The 22,883-nt window shown below is 33.0% G+C and overlaps 1 protein-coding gene, 1 long non-coding RNA gene and 2 other non-coding genes across 5 annotated transcripts in view; 1 reads left to right on the top strand and 3 right to left on the bottom strand.

The window, feature by feature from the left end:
- The window catches only part of LOC120079604, a 22,519-nt gene extending 16,398 nt beyond the window's left edge, over positions 1-6,121 (bottom strand). The window contains exon 1 of the long non-coding RNA XR_005482284.1: positions 3,118-6,121. This is a non-coding gene — a long non-coding RNA (uncharacterized LOC120079604). The remainder of the gene's footprint in view (positions 1-3,117) is intronic.
- LOC120080647 lies at positions 5,408-5,547 on the bottom strand. Its single transcript, XR_005482599.1, has one exon. It is a non-coding gene; the product is annotated as a small nucleolar RNA snoR143 (small nucleolar RNA).
- Positions 6,122-7,975: 1,854 nt separating the features above from the next.
- Positions 7,976-15,105, bottom strand: LOC120079868 (AP3-complex subunit beta-A). Of its 2 annotated transcripts, XM_039034314.1 has the most exons (11): positions 14,643-15,105; positions 14,405-14,481; positions 13,927-14,176; positions 13,113-13,739; positions 12,162-12,335; positions 11,425-11,551; positions 11,246-11,355; positions 10,642-10,842; positions 9,428-10,398; positions 8,859-9,128; positions 7,976-8,496 (listed from the first exon to the last, which is right to left on the bottom strand). In XM_039034314.1, the coding sequence occupies exons 1-11, from the start codon at positions 14,856-14,858 to the stop codon at positions 8,127-8,129; spliced, it is 3,393 nt and encodes a 1,130-aa protein (XP_038890242.1). In that variant the 5' UTR covers positions 14,859-15,105; the 3' UTR covers positions 7,976-8,126. The 2 variants fall into 2 exon arrangements, with proteins under 2 accessions (XP_038890242.1, XP_038890244.1); XM_039034316.1 differs by lacking the exons at positions 14,405-14,481; positions 14,643-15,105 and having other exon boundaries at positions 13,867-14,067.
- Positions 15,106-22,047: 6,942 nt separating this feature from the next.
- On the top strand, positions 22,048-22,240 carry LOC120080648. Its single transcript, XR_005482600.1, has one exon. It is a non-coding gene; the product is annotated as a U2 spliceosomal RNA (small nuclear RNA).
- The last annotated feature ends 643 nt before the right edge of the window (positions 22,241-22,883 follow it).

Here is a 22,883-nt window from a genome sequence, read left to right as displayed (position 1 = left end):
AAAAGGTTTTCGTAAGAAGTTTTTGTGAGTGTGAATAAAGAAAGAAAGATTGTAGTAGACTAGAAAGCAATAAGCAACAACAACAGCTTTATAGAGTACTACTCCGGGTATGAGAAAGTGATGGTTAGTCTTATCCCCATATAGTGCATTCTGAACAAAAAGCTAACTGGCTCCCTTGCATATGCAAAAGGGTGAGTGGTCACTTACAATGAAAATGTAAAGAAAGCAAGCTAACTAAGCTAATACAATACAAGATATGAAAGTACGCTAGAAGGGGATTGGATCGGGCATGCGGCCATGGGCAATAGGCCCTGGACAAGCATGACCGTGACACTCTGCTTCACGTTTCATTTTTCAGGCTGTACGTCAAAAAAAGCTGTACAATTTCAGAATGGGACCACTGAGGCAAGAGGTGCTAAAATCTATAACTAGCAACACTCAGCACAAGCTGAAGGGGGGACGAGGAGAATAACAAAAAGAAGTTCTGTATTAGTCACTACTAGTTCTCTAATAGGGTTTTGATCCCCGTCTACCATTTGTCAAGTCAGTCTGTCAATTTTTCGAGGCATGTTTCCTATAAAATTCACATTATTAGGTTTATAACATTTTATAACATCTTATAACATCATTTACATGCCCCAAGTCTCTAATGCATGACAATTATTCCCCAAAACATTATGCTCTAATACCAACTTGTCACCTTCCCAACTTATCCTCCTAACCCAAGAAGAGGTGTGAAGATAGCGATTGTTAACCCTCTTACGACGATTACTACCCAACACACACCTGTATCCTTAGCACTTGCTAACCTGATAAACAATTTATAACTCAACTTAGCAACAATTTAACTATATAGATACTACTGATCATAATATAACAGGTTCACTCCCAATTTACATAAGAGGATGTTTGGCTCACCAACATGAGTTGAGTTGAGTTGGTATAATATATCAACTCATTGTTTAGTCTACCAATTTTAGATGTTGGTAGTCGGTATATTTTACCAACTCACCTCAACTCTCCCTTTTCCCAATGTTTTTAATGGCTCCATCTATCGGCCACTATCACACTCCAAGAACTAACTTCATCAAGCTTCGACAACCATCTCCAATTCTAATTTCGGCAACAAAATCTAGGTTCCGACAACCACCTTCAATGACAGCTTCGGCGACCAACTCCAACCTCCAAAAATCTTCCCGCGACCAACTCTTACAACCAATTTTGGCCTCCGACAACTATCTCTGGTGACCCAACTCCAACGACCAATTGGCTCTTACAACAAACTCCAATGACTAACTCCGACAACCACCTCCAACTACAAACTTCGATGATCACCTTTGAGGGAGCAACTCTAACGACCAACTCGAGGATTCAACAACCACCTCCAACGTAAACTCTAACAACCAACTCATACCACCTCCTTGCGATTAACTTCGAGCTCCGACAACCACCTCTGACTACAATCTCCATCGAAAATCATCTTCGATGATTAACTTCGACAGTCACTTTTGCCCGATCAACTTCAAAATTTGAAAACCTCCTCCGATGACAAACTTCGACAACCAACTCCATTATTTAATTGAATTCAAGTATGTATGTATTAAAAAGTATGTAACATATAACAAAAAAAAAAAACCATAAAATAAAATTTTTTGAAAAAATTTGGTAACATTCCATTGGCTACTAACATGAGGTGGGAGATTTAATTTTAAAAAAAAATCTTGACATAGTAAAAATATAGAGCAACAACAAGAACAAGATGGAAAAGAAGAAGTTAATAATAAAATTCGTAGAAAAATTATTGATTTCTATTTGATTTCTCATTTGAGTTAATTGTTGTTCACTGCCCAACAAAAAAAGAATGAAAGAAAAAAATATAAAAAATTAAAAGAAAAAAATTGTAGTCCATATTTTATTCAAACAATGAAAGAATTATTGAACAAAAAAATTCCTAAACAAAAATAGTAATCATAAAAACAAAACAAAACTAGTAATCATAAAAATATAAATAGTAATCATAAAAACATATTATTTAGAATTAAAAAAACTACGGATATCCAAACATAAATTCAGACCAATAACTCTGCACCCCAAACATAAACATATGAACTCCATAGATATATGATATGAACTCCAAATATCCTATCTCAACTCAGCGCCCCATATTTGACTCTCTATTCTTCCTAAGGTGAAAAGTTTCTTGGATTCTTGCAGGGATTGCTAGAGTGCGACCGATTTCTAGGATGGGCCATCAAAATCCCTTCATGGCTCAAATTGAGAGGTAACGACCATTCTAAGATGAGGCATGTGGAATCATCACAATTATATCTAGTCTTGACAATGATGGCCTTATTCGCAAAATCCACCTTCATATCAAAAAGTTTAGAGCCAATTCAAATGGGGAGTTTGTTCTGCGTAGATTAGAGTCAGCCTCAACAGCAAGCCTGAAGTTTAAAGACCAATCCAAATCCAACCTAGGCTCGATTCAAGCTCGAGCTAAAGTTAACTCCTTGAACCCAAATATATGTTTGTATAATTTTTCATATATTATATTTTTTATATTAAAAATATAATTTTTTTAAAAAAATTGTTCTTTAAATATACTATATTGTAGTTTTTATTAACATTAATTTTTTAATTATAAAAACTAATAAAAAAATTTTAAAACAAATACTAATATAATTTTTTTAAAAAAATAATAATGTTTTTAAAATATAATGACAAAAATAGGGTTTGAGGAAAATTTTTTCTAAGAATAGGTATTTTGAAAAATTATTGATAAAATTGGGATAGTGAAATCGTGTACCAGGTACGATTTTCATGTGGCAAACTCGTGTACCCGGTACACGAGTACCATTTAATCCAATCAGCAACTGGTTTGTTTATTTATTTTTTTTAAAATTTTTTGACTATTTTTTTTAATTGTAGATGTACAACAATATTAAAACTTTAGGAATTGGTCCACAATTTCTTTCATTATTAAACTTAATTATATATTTAATCTACAATGAAAAATTAATATATAATGATATTAAAGAATATTTACAAATGATTCTTTAATTTACAATTTGAAAATGAAAGTTTACATGAAATTTAAAAACGACCCCCTGCCCTTACCTTGGATTCGTGTGACCCCCTGCCCTTACCTTGGATTCGTGTCCCTCTAAATTAGGTTCACGCTGTCGTCTACGACGAATACGTCTTCAATCGGTATCGAATGTCAGCAACATCATTTAATATTATTGAACATCGCCGATAAAATTATTCTGTACAATAAAAAAATATTAAATAATATTTATATCAGATATATGAAAATTGTCTGATTTTAAATCTCTTACTATACAGCTGACCCATTTGTTAATTCTCCATGTGCACAACGATTGTCCATGCCAGTGAGATAAATATTCCACATGATTTCATCGTCCACTTAATGCCAACTATAATTTCGTTACCATTTTATGTAAATGGAGTGCACAAATACAAACAAAATGATATATATAGAAAGATTTATATTGCAAAACTAGAGAGAGACCAAAGAAACAAACTAGAGAGAATTTTACCACAGAAGTGTTCGAACGATTTTGGACGGACGAACAAATGGAGGACGATTTCGAACATTTTTGGACAGACAAGCAAATGGAAGCATTTGGATGCACAAGACAGCAAAATGAGAAAGATTTCAAAATTTTGGACGAAGAAACGCAACAAAAAAAAGGCAAAATCATTCGGATGCTTTCAAAAAGCAAAAAGCTCGATGAGAAAGAAGGGACAGACGGTGATTTAATAAAAGTAAATCGTGTGTCGAGTACATGATTACCTCAGTCAACCCTGCCACATGCCAGATGGACAAAGACTCATGTACACGGTACACAATTAAGGTATAATCATATACCCGATACATGGTACACGATTAAGGTATAATTGCATACCCTATACACGATACACAATTAAGGTATAATCGTATGACCGATACACGATTTAAAAACTTATTTTTAAAATATTTTTCCTCCAACCCTACATTTGCCATTATATTTTAAAAAAACATTATTTTATAAAATAAATATACTAAATAACATTTTATAATATCAATAATTTTATTTAGAACCCATACGAATTGAAGACCTATAAGAGCTATTAAATTTTATTTAAAAAATAATAAAAATTATAAAATAAATTTAATTTAATACTTGGGCTTGGGCTCGTTCGTTATAAGTTGGTTAAAAGATTAATTGGATCATCCATAGCTCTTATCTCCAATTGTGAAAGAATGATGATTAACTCAACTATAAAATCGTGGGAGACTCTCGCTGTGATTAAAGGACATTATCAACCAAGTGAGTTTATGAGAGAGTCCGATTGCTCCAAGTTATGCATGCTATTAACAGGAGTGACATTTTGTTCTGTGAATGCTATTATCACTTTGAGGAGTGACATTTTGGAGATGAGTCGGTTGGTTGAGAAGTATCTCTGTAGCAAAGTTTGTCCATGTTGTCTCTCACTTGGCTCAACTAGGAATTCTAGAGCAGCACACCATCTTGCCCATGCAGCGTTTTGTTTCTTTTTTTTCTTTTGGTAGTTTAGAGTTTTGTTTTGTTGGTCCCCCTCTTCCCTATCCTATTATCCTCTGCTATTATTGAGAATGTTTGTGGATTAAATTGGTTAATTGTTTATTATACATTTACCCCTTTCAAAAAAAAAAAACAAACAAATAAATCTCCAAATATAAGAACCAAATGATATTTAAACCATCTAGTTCATTTTCATTTCCTTTACTACCAATTTCAATAGTTTCTTCACCAATTTCATCGGTTGTTTGAAACAGAAGCTATAGTTCCTTCTTTCCACTAAGCAACTTGAGGAGTAATAAATTCTTCATTTTTTCAACCTAAATTACCCAATTGAAAAAAATCCAATTAATTCTTTATTTTCATCCCTCATCTTGAGAGATCATTAATTCCTCAATTTGTTGAAGTTTAACAGATCTTGAGGTTAGAAATAATTTTCCATTGTTAAAACTTTTGGTCCACAGAGTTCATCTTAGATTGCATTTGAGTCCATAAGAATTCAAACTCAATAATTTAATCCCGAAGTGTTGTTGGTAGCACAGTTGGCCGATTCAGAATGATTCAATTCAATTTCCTGTACTTACTAATAATGCAAAACATAGGGACTGGAAATTATTCCTATTTTGCAGAAAACCCCATTGATTGCTGAGCACCAAAAATCATCAAAAGAAAGGGGATTTTCTGAAATTTCTTCCGGTCTAATACTGTAGCAAAATTGATCCTTCATCCATTTGAAGGAAAATTATAAACATTTTGAAATCAGGACTAAATTGAAGCCAAAAGACTAAAAAACTACTAACATTTTGAAATTTCTAGATCCAAAGTAAAGAAAAAAAGGAGAGAAATATGAGATGGAATCAGTAGACGAAATGGGATAAAAGAAACCCATCATCTGTGGATACCATCCCTACGGTTGTCTGGCCGCTGCCTGAACGCCCAAACCCCTTATTCTTTCCCGGAAAACTTTAATTTTCCGGGAAAATCCAAGGAAGAAAGAGCAATCAAACTTTCATTATAGCATCCATTGTTCAATGAGAAAACTCACAGAGAAAATCTCGTAATCTCACATGTATCACAACGAATGCAAAATCAAATCAAACACAAAACACTTAGGGCTCATATCAAGTGTATAGAAATTTAAAAAGAACCCGTCACTGTGAGAGAAAACCCTAATCCAAAACAATCACAAGAAAACGGAAACAAAAGAAGATAGAAGAAAGTTCAGAAGATACCAAAGCCATCATTAGAAGACAGCGGCACCTTCAATCGATCTTCTTCTCCTCTGTCGATCGCTTTTCTCGGAATATTAATCGAACAGGGTTTTCAAATTCGAATCCCACTCGAGCCTCTCTCTTTCTAATCATAGCCCACTCGAGTCGAGAGAAGAAGGTGAAGCTCGAATAACCGCAGATTAGGGCAAGGAATTCAAAGAAATGGCGATTTAAATGGAGAAGAAGAGATTGAAGATCGAAAGCTTTCTGGGGTGTGATGAAGAAAGCGGCGTAACTGAGATTAAATAGGGAGAGTTTTGGGCTCAAAATTGGAGTGCTAGGGCTTCCTTACGCTCTTCGACGACATGTCGAACTAGTTGGATTGGACTCGTTCTTATTTTAACGGTACCGCTGAACGACTGATCCGGTATTTTATTTTATTTATTCTGTTATTAAATATTTTTTCCTACTACTCTTTTTTTAAGGATATTCTACTACTACATAGTTATGGTTAAATTGCAAATATAATCTCTATCGTTTGGAGAGAGAGAGAGGAAAAAAAAAAAAAAAGGGGTTAGAATTTAGTTTTCATGGATTATAATTAAAATTTGAACTATATGGTTTGATAAAATCCTCATAAATAGCCCATATGATAGAGATTATTTTTTAGAATTTTATCAAACAAAATAAACGATTTATGAGGTATTATCAGCCTTTAAAATCATATGGACTAAATTTTAACTTTATCTAAACTATAGAGAACAAATTTGTAATTTAACCTATGAATTTAGTTCTTTACGTTTGAGATGAGTGTGTTATTTACCTTATGAAGTTAATAAAAGCAGTTGTTAAAATTTTTAAAATTTGTGTTCTAAGTTTCTGAACTTTTAAAAGTGTTTGATAGGTTTTTATACTTTCAGTTTAGTGTTCAACTGATTCTTACACCCATAGGACCCATTCTAAATTTCAAATACTAAATAGATACAAACTTCAAAATTTAGAGACCAATCTTGTAATTAACCTTCGGTTAATGTTTGCTATAGTTTTTGCTTTGAAAAATAATTTTAAAATTTTGAATGGATAGTCAAACAAATGTGAATTTCAAATATTCTTTTTTATAAAATAGTCTTTCAAAAGATTGTTTTTTAAGCCAAAATGAGTATGATAGGCACAACTAAGGTCAGAGATTCAGTACTATTGAGATATGAAGGGTATATTGATAATTCGTTAAGAGTAATTTGAATATTTGGTTATAAATAGAGTGCGACATGAAGAGAGTAATTAAATATTGATTTAGTTAGTTTAGTGGTTAAGCGATCTCAAGAAAAGAAGTATCCAAATTCTTACCGGATTTATCTTGTGAGTTCTTTACGTTTTATATTACAATATATTGTGATCTTGTTTTGATGCCTATCAAAATTTTATTAATTTTAACAAAGGTATTGACATAACAATAATCCTTCCATACGCCAAAATTTGTATGCAAGATGGAGGAGCGTAGCAAGTGGTAAGCATAAGAGGCATGCCTAAAGGAAGTCGAGCTCAATCTCTTACAGGTATTGTTTGATCTGAACTAGAAGATAAATAGTTAAATTAAAGAAAAAAAAAATCATTTAATTTAGGCCCCATTTTGTTACAATTTGATTTTTTATTTTTGTTTTTTAAAATTAAACCTATTTCATCCACATTATTTTACAATGATTTGCATCTTTTAAGTACAATAATTGAATTCTTAGCCAAATTCCAAAAATAAAATCAACTTTTTGAAAACTACTTTTTTTTTGTTCTCAAATGTTGACTTAATTTTTTAAATCATTGGTGAAAAGTAGATAACAAAGAAAAAAAATTTGAAGGCGAAAGTATTATCCATAGACTTAATTTTAAAAAACAAAGATAAAAAACAAAATGATTATCAAACCAAGTCTTAATTATTTTACCTTATTTCAAGTTTAAATTGAATATCAAAATTAATTCATTCAAATATAGGGGACAAAAATCTATGTACTCCTCCAACAACCATTCCTTACAATTTCGAAATCTATTTGCCTTCTGAAATACAATTTTTGCCGTTCAATCTCACACATTCAACAATATAAAATTACCGCACCGACCGTCGGTTAGTGATATCTGGTTTTTTTTTTTCCCTCCCTTTCCTTGGAGAAAAGTATTTGTTATATTATTTGCATATGAATCCATGTGAAATTCAATATAAATTTATAAAACTTAACAAATGAATAAAGACATTTTACAGGTGAAAGACAAGATTTATCCTTCTAAAAACAATATTTTGAAAAAACTGCTACATGAAACAGCACAAAATTTGATTAACAAAGAATTGAACACTTACCCTTTACTGATTGGGGGCAGATGGGTTGCCTAAGAAGTTCACTATCCTGTTCAACAAATTCAACCCAAATACAGTTTCCTCACAGTTTACTTTCACAGTTACATGTAGAGGGTCTGAGCATTTTCCTTCAACAGTCAGCGAAACCAAGCACGGGATTGAGTTGCTCAGAATCTCTGCGCTGAACCGAAGACACAGACCGGTTGCATCATCAAGAAAGTTAGCCACTGGGAGTTCCACGGATACTAGGAAAATGTTTGCATTGCCTAGCATCTTCAATGCTAAGCTCTTGCAGATGAGAAGAAATTTATCTTCTTCTATTGGACTCTCATTCTTTTCATCGTTAAACTTCTCAAGGTGGTCAGTGCATGTGCATCTAAAGAACACAGTACAGCCAAGTTAGAAGAGCAAAGACGAGGCAGTTTTTCGTTCTTGTCTTAAATCATTTACTGATTCTTGATAACTTTCATTTGCTATAGAATTAAAATACCGATTAAAATAAAAATCAGGCCACCTTCCACATCTAATCGGCTCTAATCGGGTGCACGAATACTTCTTCAGGTGGGGGGGTTCCAAGTTGTATGAAGTTTAAGAACGCAGGGAAATAATCACAGAACATAAAAATATGCAAATATACTGCAAGAACTTAAAAAATAAAAAAGGGGCTTAAATACAAGCGTCGATTCAGTTTATTTTTTATGCTTACGGTGAAATGAAAGGTGGTCGGGATTTACTAACCTCCTCAGGTACTCAAACATTCCCGGTAGCTGAGATTCCTTAGCTGTGAAGGCTTCACTGTCCATTGGAAGTGGTCTCACAAAATATCCAATGTCAGGGTGCAGCTTAACAGGATGCTTCCTGCCATTACAGTACAAATTTAACTTCATAGGCAAGAGGTGGTGATTGAATTGAACCTCAAGAATTCTATCGACCATCTGATCAGGTCCCAGAGATGTAATATTTTCCATGGAAACTGGTGCCGTCACGGTGTTATTAGATGTAGAGGAGCTGCAGAATTAACAAATATTAAAGAAGTTAGGCATTATATTACAAGCTAAAAGAATCGAAGGGTCGTAGATGTATATGTGAATTAAAATCATGACTGAATTAAAGAATTTAGTCATTAGTTATTGAGTGTCGATGTCTTACTACTATTTGGGCATAGAGTTCAAAAAGGCATGCATGTAAATCTCAGTATATGTCTAGATCTATCCATGCTTACTAGTAGCAGCCCATATTTAAAAACGTAATCTGACTGAAGTTTTATTTGATGATATGAACAAAAAACATGCTCAACTAAATTTCACCTCTCACTTCCAACCAAAACTTTGTCGTTTGAATCCACAACTTTGTTGAATTCCTCATGAGTCAACATAATTTCAGTCATTGGCTCAGTAGAACAGTTTTTGAAGGATGCTTCAATGCAAACATGAAGAGGAGATATGCTTGAAGTCTGAGATGAAAATGAGTACTCCACCTTCAAGCCATTTCCTTTAGCAGGATCCAGAAGTTGATAGCTTTTACGTGTTACAAGTTTCCCAAGATCTCCTATAGATATTCTAGCGGAGGATCTTCGAACTACAGCCTTCTCTGAGGTACTTAGACTTGCTAAATTTGGCTGTTCATTCAGCCATGATTCTAGGGCATTCTTTGACATCAATTCATCCAACTCTGCTGAACCAGAGGCCGAGTCTCCATTCTGAGTTTTATGAGAATTGCCATGATCAAAAAGTTCGATCAATGGATCAGCACTAGCATTTTCCTGTTGATGATTTGCTCCATAACTTTCATCCCTGCCACTAGAACCACTGAAAGAATGCTGAGAATTATAATCTGAATCACTATCCTCATCCAAGGATCCAGATGATGACTCTGTATTATCTGTCTCATATGAATCACTCTCAACTGCCCCATCTCCTGATGTACTTGCAGCTTCATCCAAGGTGCATGGTTTTGGAAGAGGTTCATAACCTGGAGCTGCATGAAAAACTATTTGTGAAAGAGATCCTGGAAGATAAAATCGATAATTGATAGGTTCAGGTTGTATTGCTTTTAGTTGTCCTCCAAAAATGTGCTCTGCAAGTTCCCATGACTGATCTCTAGGTTTGGATAGACCCTCTTCAGGAACTTCCATATCCAAATGGGATGACAGGAGTTTTTGAATAAAGGCAGCACGGTCACGAAGGTCATAATTTAAATCACATTTTCCCACTTCGAGCATATAGCCTAAAATTACTTTAAAGGTTAGCATGTCTTCCCCTTTTGCTCGCAATAAGACCTACAAGCAAATGCAGAATCAATTAAAAAAGGATGTTGTCTAATTAATAATTTAATATTACATAAACTGATTAATTAACAGTAGACCAAAAATAATAATCCAACATTTTCATTCATCTTATTCTCACACAACCCTTGATTTAGATGAACCCGAAATGTTAAGAGTGGCTGATAATCTATAGACTCAAAAATAAAATTATGGAAACCAAAATCTGCAATTGCCAATTGCAGTTTCTCAAAACACCTTAACCATTGTATTCAGTATCTGAAGCTTCGTTTCCAGTGCTTCTGAAATAAACGACCTTGCAAGATACTTGGCCACGATAACCAACATCCTTGGAATAATATCCCCCAAAGTGCTATACTCCCCTACCATCCAAATAATCATAGCACGGGCTGCAGGAACCTTGACCGAATCCAAACCACGAATCAACTGAATAATAACCTGTAAAAAGTGTAAAGAAGTACTTGAAAACCAGATGTTAACTATTATATTGTGCATTTTTAAGGAGGGTAAATATGCCTAGCAACTGAAACAGATATCGGAGATGGGGCAATGAGAAAAGTTGAAGCTCCTCAAAATTGACAAAAAATTTCCAAGGCTATCTATAATTCATGTAAAGATAAATTACAAAATTTATAAATTCAATCATAAACCCAGAACGACTACCAGATATTAACAGCAATGAAATGACTGACCTGTTAATATGTATTATATGTCAAGATAATCAATAGACTGTATATGTTAATATATATTACATATTATATTATATGCCAACATAATCAATAGACTGGCACAAGGGAGAAATATAATAAAGTGATATTAATAAAGAGATAGATAAGAATGCCTTCTCATGGCTGGCTGGATCTTCCTTAACAATAAACTTGATGGATGTAATTGCCTGAATCAGTACAGCAGCCTCTTCATCCATGGCTCCATTATCACAAGTCAAAGTGTCTGTAAACTTTTACTTTAGAGTTGGACCAAGAAAATGAAGAAACTTTAAAGAAAGAATGAATTGCATACCCTGTCTTATTAAAGACAATAGCCTGTCCAAACACATTTTGGCTATTTTTGGAAGCCGCCCAGCACATAAGCCAATTGCAGCAACCGTATCAGCTGCAAACCTTCTGTTTGGGTTTCTAATGTAATCCTAGAAACAAAATGAAAAGGTTTGTGAACATCAAAGGCTTGAAGCCTATTGTAGCCAAAGAAATAGAATTCAACAGAATCAACTAAAATGCATTAGGTTCAATGATAAAGAAGCAGAGACGATGTGAAACGACTATTTCCCAATCAAGAGGTATGAACTAACTAAATATTCCAATTTAATTCATTAACCCCCAACTAATTATTGCTTGCCAAACCTAACATATGGAGGTCATGCATCTTTATCACTAATCTAGGGTATTTAAGCTTCCCAGTAAGAGCTACCATAAGCAACTTTTTTTTTGGGTATATTTCATCTTGAAGAGCTTTTCAAAGGGAGAGCTTTAACCACGGGATTGCTTCCCAGATATATCTGAGAATAGTGATATACTTGTGAGTTCGATCTGTGGTATTTTTCATCCAGCTCTATTTCTAGCTTCTAGATGGCTTTTCTAACAAGGTTGTTAAATTTCATTTATTTATATGCAAGCAAAATGGATATCCTTTTTGTAATTTCTTGGTTGTACTGAGGATGTGGTTTCTTACAATCACCACATGACAATAACAAAGTAAAATAGTGGGTAAAATAAAGGAAGGAAATACATGATTATTACCTGAAACTCATTAAAGATTGATAAAATAGATGAATCAGTAGTAATGGATGATAGTATCTCAAGCTTCAATGCTTTTACTTGATATGAATCTGAAGAGCAGATGAAGAAGTCCTCATAGTGTGGCGCAAAGAGAGAAGGCATTGCCTTAGCAAACACTTGAATATTGCAGAGAACCTGTGGAGATCAATTAATATTTCTTACCATCTGACAACAGAAAACTACTGGATGATAAAATTGGGTTAAGCACAAACAAGACAAAAAGTGTATACACATATACAGATGCATGCGGTTACTCATTTATTCGGACATTACTTCAACTCTTAGTTTTGAACTGTGAAAAGTTCTAAATTGTTATGATGGACTAAGAAGCATACAATATCAACAAACAGCCCTTCATCGTGAAAAATAATAATAAAAAAAAATCTATAATCTTAGAATGAATTGAGCTTGAAACTTCAATAGGAGAATAGCTAACATGAGTATAGCTCAATTGGCTACGGGCTTTGACTAAGAGGCCAAAAGTTCAAATCTCCATCTTCACATGTTGAACTTAAAAAAACATTATATGTGTGTCATGCTAAAATATGCAAAAGGCAATATTCACTCCCTACTATCTTTCCAAATCCCTTTTAGCATGGCCAATTGAAATGAAAATAACTTACTCTGGAACCATCATCTCAAATCTTTGTATGGATCCCTAACTTGGATTTAGACAAATGTAACATCGAGACCCTCAGACTTTGGAGGTGTTATTTATTAAACTTTATCATTATTCCAAATGAAAATCATGATTCAAGATCACATATGCATCTCGTTTATTGGAGGATTGTCTGAGCTGCTCTTAGTGGATATATTAGTATAACTTAATTAGGTAAGGAAGCGATTTAAAATGTTTGGCCCCCCAATTGAAAAATAAGATAAGATAAATAATATCAAGAATAAGGAAAATACCACATATTTTGCAGCATCACATGATCTGAGTAGGAACACTAACGGTTTGACAATTCTTTTTATGTTCTCCCTTGGAGCCATAATCCAGTGTACGCCAGCAGCAGCAAGAACCACAGCACTATTATTGCTCCATAACAAAGGTGACGTACACTGCAATAAGATCCTGATATCATCATTCTCCTTACTAGACACAAAATGTCCATCATCCAGTTTAGGAAAAACTTCATTCGAATAACTTAGTCGTGATAAATATTCATCCGGCCCTTCAGTATAACATCTGGATATCATATTTGTTAATGCCATATCATTAAATCCATTCATCTCACTATCTTCATTGGCTGATGTAAAATTGTTTGCAACGCCATTCTTTTCTGAACTAGAATCCTCTACAGATTGCAGAGAATGCATAATGGATTCTCTAACAAGCCCAATACTTGCTACAACATAGCGCAAAAGGATTCCAATCAAGATTATTTGACCCCATTCCTCAACATCAGGTAAGACTTCGCATAACCTTCTATAATTTTTTCCAATCAAAGTCAGATCATTTGGACAAATAGAAGCAAATGCAGCAGCGGCAGCACCAATGACACCAGGGGAGGAATCACCTAACAATATCAGCACAATCTGCAAAATATTGCAAACTTAATTAGAAGTGTGGTAGCTCTCAGTAAACATACAGAATATCAAGGTTGAGCAAGCAAAGAATCAGCCAACAGACTAAACATAATCTACACTTCCCCCTCTATTTGACCTTCCAATAAACATCCATGATCTAACGATGACACATTCACTTGACAAGAATCAAGCAAACCTCTTTGATATCCGAGGCAATTTCTTCCAAGCGCAAATCATGAAGCTTTGGAAGAGCATTGGCTGCACATTTTCTGACATACACAGATGGGTCCCTAGCACCTTTCCTCACTGCCACAAGAGCAAGAGGTGCAATGGCGTGTAGACGAATTCCTGCCATGGTTCGCAATGCCCATGCCCTCACAAGAGGATTTGTATCCCCCAAATCCTTCTGGAAACAATTGATAGACAGCAACGCTTCATTTGGACGCCTAAAGTGCAAAACATAACTTATCGTAAATGTCACACCTCAAGAATTCACCAATGGACAACAAATCACAACTCAAAAGCAGCTCATGATGATCGAATATAGCCCATATCACGATGCTAAGATTATAGCATTTTAAGCCACGATCGACCATAACACAACCATGACTCTAGATGAAAGAACAAGGAAAGGTATTTGTGATTCAGAAACTAAAATGTAAAATATACCATACTTTTCAGCATAATGCAACAGGTACAAGTAAACCAGCTTCTTCACCTCCAATGTCTGCGATGCAACGTTCTTAACAACCTGAAGTTCCATTCCAAACTAAAAGTATTCAGAACATATAACCACTGAAACCTCCATAGCTCGATGAAGTAACTGGCGCCGAATTTCAAGCAATTGAGCGTGAACACAATTCATAATTATAGGAAAAAGAAAAAAAGAACTCATGCTTCATTAAACATAACCTGAGGGAAGAAGTTGGAAACATCAAAACCCTGAGCAATGAGAGCAAGTAAGCGCTTGAGTGCCTCGCATTTTTCGGAATCAAACTTGCTGTCGAGCAAGGGAGCGATGTTCACATCCTCGGGATCGTCGTAGAGGTGGGCGTCTGTGCCGATCCGAAACACCATGGTCGAAGCCTTACTCAGCGTATCGGAAGTTGATCCAAATTGAGTAAACATTTGTAGATTCGAATTTCAGCGTCTGAATTGTGAAGTTTCTGAAGAGAAACTGGTTCGAGATCACGAAGCTGGATTGAGATTTTGGCCGGCGATGGCAGTTAATTCTGGTCAGTTTGGTGAATTGAAGAACGAATTCTATTACCGCGCCTTTGCGCTGTGTTTATTGAAGAGACCAAGCGGCTTGCCCAGTGGGAGAGTACGACGGGAGGTTTTTCTTTTCTTTTTTCTCTCTGGCAAAACACACCCTTTGATCCTAAGTTGGAAGTTTATGGCTGAATTTTTGTGATAAAATTTAAATTTGGATTGAATTTGTTTTTCATCGGATTTAATTAGTAAATATTTATTATGAAACTTGTATGTATTTCTTGTTTTAAGTTAGATGTAAATGAAATGGATTAATGCTGCTGTGAAATTGAAGAGCACGGGAATACGGATATGAAAAATATAATATAATAATATTTTTATATAATAATAATAAATAAATAAAAACTAAAACATGAAATAATCAAAATCATGAAATTTGATAATATGAAAATCATTGGAAGTAGAATTCTCACCCATGTATGTGTGATTTTAAGATCTACCAAATGCCACTATTTATAGGCAAGGTGGCAACTAGAATGTGGGTTACATGGACATCAAGCATGAATAAACTACAAGGCACATGGACAACATTACACGGCCTTTAGGACACTAAGCAATGGACATCTATTTTCTATTATAATATTTATAATACTCCCCCATATATGAAATATGTCTCGTTAAAACCTTATTAGGAAAAACCCTGGTGAAGGAAAAATAGAACATATTTTATATGATACATACTCCTAAAAAATACAAATATTTACTCCCCTATGAAAACATCAAGTCGTCGCATTCTAATGTTGTGCTCCAATTTTTCAAAAGTTGCGATTGGTAATGTCTTTATAAATAAGTTTGTCAGGTTATCCTTCGAACAAAAATTGTTGTATAGTGATGTTACCATTTTCTTCAAGATCATGAGTGTAGAAAAGCTTCGGTGAAATATGTTTTGTTCTATCTCCTTTAATATATCTTTCTTTGATTTAGGCTATGCAAGCTGTGATCTTCATATAATATTGTTGGAAGGTTTTTATTAGAAAACAAGCCACACATTTCATGAATGTGTTAAGTCATTGACCTTAGCCATACACATTCTCGACTAACCTCATGAATTGCAATAATTTCAGAAGTGACCATTATAGTCTGTTTCACCGATCGCCATGATATAGCATTCCACATGTGAACAGATAACTTGTTTGAGATCTAACTTTCTGTGGATCAGATAAATATCTAAAATTTGCATAACCAACACCAACTAGATCAACTTTGATTTATTTAAATAAAACAAACCCATATCGATTGTTTATTTGAGATAACGGAGTATATACTTAATTCTGTTCCAATGTCTTTTTGTAGGAGAAGAACTATATCTAGCTAATAAATTTACTGAAAATGCGATATCTAGTATTGTATTATTAGCAAGATACATAAGTGCATCAATTGCACTAAATATGGTACTTCAGGACCAATAAATTCTTCATTATCTTCTCGGTGTCTAAATATATCTTTCTTTATATCCAATGAACGGACTTCCATTAGAATATTTAATGGATGTGCTTTGTCCATATAAAATCTTTTCAAAATTGTTTCTGTATAAGTTGACTGATAAATAAATATTTCATCTCCTAAATGCCCAATTTGCAACCCAAGGCAAAATTTTGTTTTTCCGAGATTTTTCGTTTCAAATTCTTTCTTAATATATTTTATTGCCTTTGAAAGCTCTCCAGTAGTTCCAATTATATTCAAGACATCAACATATATAGTTATGATAGCAAATCCTGGTTGTGATTCTTTATAAAAACATACGGACATACTGGATTATTTTGATATTCTTCTTTCAATAAATATCCACTCAAGCGATTGTACCACAACCGTACTGATTGTTTCAATCCATATAGTGATCTCTGTAACTTTATTGAATACCATTCTCGAGAATCTGATGTATATGTTTCAAGTACCTTAAATCCTTCTGAGATTCTCATATAAATATCACTATCAATAGATCCATATAAATATGCTGCGACTATATCCATAAGATGCATATTTAGACTTTTATACACAGTTAAGCCAATTAAATATCTTAATGTAACTGCATTCACCACTAGAGAATACGTCTCTTCAAAATCTGTAAAAAAAACTTGTGCAACTACGTTTGCTTTATATCTTATGGCCTCATTATTTCCATTTATTTTTCTCACAAATACCCATTTGTATCTCACAGGTTTAACACCTTCTAGTTTTCGGACTACAGGTAAAAAAACCTGACGTTTTGAAAGTAAGTTTAATTATGTCTCGATTGCTTCTTTCCACTGAAGCCAACTTTTCTATGTCGACATTTTTCAACAAATTTTGGTTTAGGATCCTCATTTTCAGATATAATATGAAGAGCAACATTATAAGCAAAAATATTGTCAATGATTACATTTACATAGTTTGTTGAAATCTCATTATTATCTTTAGGTATTTCACATTTCTCACTAGTCATGTCGATGATTTCTATGGTTATTTACATCCTCAATCAAAATTTGTTCACTTTTTCGTTTTCGAGGATTTTTATCTTTGGAACCCATTGGTCTACCAAGCTTCTATATGTTCCAGACTCATTAGTGACAACTTGTTGTGTTGGGATATCAATTTTTATGGAACATTTGCAGCTGGTATATGTAACTAATTGATTTGTACGGGGATTTAAATGAGACAATAACGATGCATTCCATGTAATTTCTTTTTCCAACTTTTTAATTCCTTCTAATGTTAGAAAATTTGTCTCATTAAAATGACAATCAACAAATCGTGCAGTAAATACATCACTCATCAGGGGCTCAAGATATTTAATAATTGATGGAGAATCATATACAACATATATTCCTAACCTCCTTTGAAGACCCATCTTAGTGCGTTGTGGTGGAGCAATTGGAACATATTATGCACGTCCAAAAATTCTCAGATGGGAAGTATTTGGTTCATGACCATAAGCTAATTGTAATGGCGAGTACTTATGATAAGCTACTGGCCTAATGCGTACAAGTGACGCTGCATGCAAAATAACATGTTCCCATACAGATGAAGGAAACTTAACTCTCATATGTAATGGTCCTGCAATTAATTCAAACGTTTTATAAATGATTCTGCTAATCCATTTTGTGTATAAACATGAGCTACAAGATGTTCAACACTTATCTCAATTGACATACAATAATTATCAAAATCTTGGGATGTAAATTCACCAGTATTATCAAGACGAATGATCTTAATTGTATAATTAGGCAATTGTGCTCTTAACTTAATTATTTGAGCAAGTAATCTTGTAAATGCAAGATTTTGACTTAATAATAAGCACATGTGTGATCATCTGCTGTATGCATCTATTAATACCATAAAATATCAAAATGGTTCACTTGGGGGTTAATGGGTCTACATATATCACAATGAATTCGTTCTAAAAATGCAGGTGTTCAGTCCTCACTTTAGTTGGTGATGGTCTAATTTTTTCTTGAGAGCAAGCATCACATGATAATTCATTAGATTGAAGAATCTTTTAGTTCTTCAATGAGTATTCATTTGAATTTTCAATAATTTTTCTTATCATTATAGATCCTGGATGACCCAATCGGTCATGCCAAATTGTAAATATGTCTAGATTCATGAACTCCAGGTTCATTGTTGCACATGTTTTAATTACTCGTATTTACTTGAGACAGTAGATATGATATATAGATATTCCACATTATTCTTACTATCAGTATCAATACGATAACCACTATAATGTATATCTTTAAAACTTAGAAGATTTCTCTTTGATTGACTAGATAACAATGCATTGTCAATTGTAAATCTTGTTCCTCTAAGGAAAAATAATATTTTCTTTTTCAAAACCTTCGATCAAGTTTACAAAACCTGATATTGTATTTACTTTTGCTTTCAGCATTGTCAATTTAGAAAAATATTTTTTATTTGTAAGTATTGTATGTGTAGTTACACTGTCTGCCAAATATAGATCTTTTTTGCTCATTTTTTAGTCATCTAACATATGAAAATGATCTATGTTTCTTCATTAAAAGAAAATAATTACAATAAGAAAAACAACGCTTAAAATATACAAACGTTACTAAAAAACATGAAGATAGATAAAAGAAAATGACAACATTAAGTATAGATATTATAAAGTTAAAAGAAACACTTGATGTGCCACCAACTGTGTCAATCTTCTCTTCAGGAGATTGTCCGCTACATCCAAATTTGTCATATGAGATGGGTCAAATATGTTATTATCATGGTATGCAAAATTTGCTTCCACATTTTTCTCTTTTTCCTTTAGAGAAGCGTGATAAAGGTCAACTAAGTATTTTGACGTATGACAAATACATGACCAATGCCAAGTCATTTCGTATCGGAAGCATTTATTTTCAACACTCTTTGAACTTTTATCTAGGAGAGTTTTTCCTTTGTGATCTTCATTTTGTGTGATTCTTTTGAAATTTAAATGATTAGAATGATCACCACAAAAATAATAATTATTTATTCTTCTGCCACGATCACGATCACGATCCCGACCACGACCTCGATCACGATTATTATTAAAATTCACAGCATCCACTTCAGTGAATGGTGTTGTTCTAGTTGGTCGAGATTCATGATTTTTCATCAATAACTCGTTATTTTGTTCGGCCACGAGAAGACATGGAATTATTTCAGAATACTGTTGAAAACCTCTCTCTCGATATTGCTGTTGCAGAAGCATATTTGAGACATGAAATATAGAAAATGTCTTCTCTAGTATATCAACATAAGTAATTTTCTCTCCGCATAACAATAAATTTGAATTGATTTTAAATAACGCGAAGTTGTAACCACTTACTGATTTGAAATCTTGTAGCTCAAGTGCATCCACTCATAACGAGTTTTAGGAAGAATAACTGTTTTTGGATGATCATACCTCTCTTTCAAAATATTTCACAAGATACAAGGATCTTTTATTGTAAGATACTTCATTTTCAATCTCTCGTGGATATGATGACGAAAGAAAATCATAGCTTTTACCTTGTCCTGATTGGATGTTATATTTCCTTCTATAATAGTCTCCCCAAGATTCATAGCATCCAGGTGGATTTCAGCATCAAGTACCTGTGACAAATAATTATTGTCTTAGTATCAAGGGCGAAAAATTCTAATTTTGTGAGATTTGTCATAGCAACACTATCATGAATATTGTATTTATGTTAGAAATTTAATGGATATTGAATAAGAAAAATAGCATTAAATTTATTTATTATAACGAAGAGGGAAAAACCGACATACCTTTAGGACCTACCTTTAGCGAAAAAATGACAGGAGCTTGTACTGATAACGTATTGTGAAATTGAGGAACACAACGGCAATATGGATATGAAAAATACAATATAATAATATTTTTATATAATAATAATAAATAAATAAATAATAAAATTAAAAATAAAACAACTAAAAACATAAAATAACCAAAATCATGAAATTAGATAATATGAAAATTAGTGGAAGTGGAATTCTCACAAATGTATGTGTGATTTTAAGATCCACCAAATGCCACTATTTATAGACAAAGAGGCAAGTACAATGTGGACTTATATGAACGCCAAACATGAATAACTACAAGCACATGGACAACATGAATAGTGACACATGACCTTTGGGACACTAAGTAATGAATATCTATTTTTTATTATAATATTCATAATAGTAGAAAACTTTAAGACATAGTTTTTAATATGAAAATAAAATTTTTGAATAAATATTTAAACTTAAAATATTTGACATGAAATTTATAAATATGGAAATATATAGAAAACCTATAAAAGAATATATGGATGATTAAAATAAAAATACATATGATTTAATTTCAATAAAATTTTAAATTTTGAGATAACAATAGTACCTCTTTATCTACTAAAATAAGTTTATGGATTCTCAAAATTATATTTTGACGTGATTCAATGTTTTTTACAAAGAAATCTTTTTTTTCTGGAAAATTTCTCTCAACAAAAACCATCTCTTTGACATTTGGAAAAAAAATTTGTATTTTAATTGTTCTATGAAATAGTGTGTATAATTTATATGAAATGGGCTGCATAAGTTTTGTTGATGCCAAAATTTGGTATCAAATGAGAATTTGTAATTTTTAGGAAGAATTGAATGATTGCCTTGCAAAAGAGGGAAAAAACTCACACCGTTGTGGTGCTTGACCACAAACATTCCGACGATCAAGTTAGTAATGGTTTAGAGTGTTAGAGAGTAGAGAGTTTTAGGATGTATTTTAGAGTATCTCAAATGTCACGAGTCATATTGTTTATATAGAAATAAGTTTTTGTAATGGTCATTCGCTAATTAACTTCTCAAGTTATTAATCAAGTCGTTGCTAACTGTTGTAAATTGTTGAACTTATTTCACCAGTGATCCAAGTATGTGCCGAATTATAACGCTTAGGCAAAATTTTTATCTTCTAGGTTTGACCTCCTCAAACTTTGTGACAGTCTCCATGGGTCGGTCTCTATACTTAGACATTATGGACTTTATGGTTGATCCTATGGGTCGATCTCCATACTTAGCCAACTAAACTTATGGTTTGATGGGACGACTCTACGAGTCGTCTCCTAGTCAAACCCACAAGAAGTTAAAAATTAATTTATAAATACAAATAAAAGTAAGATATACGAAATTTTGTTTTCGCTATCATGTTTGTAGGAAACGTCTGAAATTGAAAAAAAAAAAAACCCAAAAGAAAAAAATAAATGAAAAGTTAAATTTAAATTATTAATTCTAAAAAATAGAGCGATGCAAAATTTTGTTTTTGTTATTGTGTTTGGGGAAGAAGTATAAAACTGAAAAAGAAAAGTTCAATTTTTTTTAAAAAACTGTGAATTAAAAAAAAAACGTTTTGGGAGTTGATGGTAAGAGATTGTAATAAAGAAAGTAATAAGAATATGTATAATAGATTAAAGAGAATTTATTTTAAGGGAAAAAAAAGGGAAGGAAATGGAAGATTGTGGTTGGACTGAAAAATCCCACATCGGAAAAGTTTGAATGAGGAGACAAAGGATTGCTATAAAAGGGGATTAATGTGAAAGGAAAAATCATACCTTTCTCGGCCTTTTGGCTAAGATCAAGTGTAGTATCTGTTCTTATCAGTTTAATATCTGATACGTGGTCATTGACCCACATGATATTAAATTAATTTTTTAAGGGGCAGGCCCACCACGGTAGCTTTGCTATCGGGGCCTTCGGCATCTCTTTTGCGTTGCACTACTGCATCGGCTGGCGCACCCCTCCAAACTTGAGTTTTAAAATTTTTCTTTTTTTTCGTTGCCTTGCCAAATAATTTTATTTATATTATTAATTATTAATTTATAGTTAACACGTGGGAATTCATTTTAGAGTGTAAAGAAAAAAATATTTGAAAAAAGAAGATAAAATAAAAAAAAATAAACGAAAAAAAGTATTATAAAATTTAAATAAGGTGCAGTATACATTATTTTATTACATATTATTATTATATTGTTTTTTTCTATATCTGTGTTCTCGTTATGTCTTCTTATGTTCCTCAAATTCATCATCAATACGAGCTCTTATCGTTTTTCTCGCTAAAAGTAGATTCTAAAAGTACTAATAAATTTAATGTTATTTTGCATATTTAATATCTATTAAATTTCTAATATAAATATTGAGACTGTTGACAAATCTCACAAAATTAGAATTTGACGTCCTTGATATTAACATCAGTAATTATTCTTCATGTGATAATAGTGGAGCAGTTTCCAATTCTAAAAAACCAAAGCCATAAGCGCAGAAAGTACATTAAGTGCAAATATCATCTCGTCAAGGAGATAATGCATCGAAGAGATGTGATCGTCACACAGATAGCCTCTAAAGACAACATTACTAATCTGTTTACTAAGGCCCTCACGGCTAAAG

This window comes from Benincasa hispida, chromosome 6, assembly GCF_009727055.1.
Source record: "Benincasa hispida cultivar B227 chromosome 6, ASM972705v1, whole genome shotgun sequence".
Classification (NCBI taxonomy): domain Eukaryota; kingdom Viridiplantae; phylum Streptophyta; class Magnoliopsida; order Cucurbitales; family Cucurbitaceae; genus Benincasa; species Benincasa hispida.
Note: the sequence above shows the minus strand (reverse complement) of the source record. Positions and strands in the feature narration are given on the sequence as shown.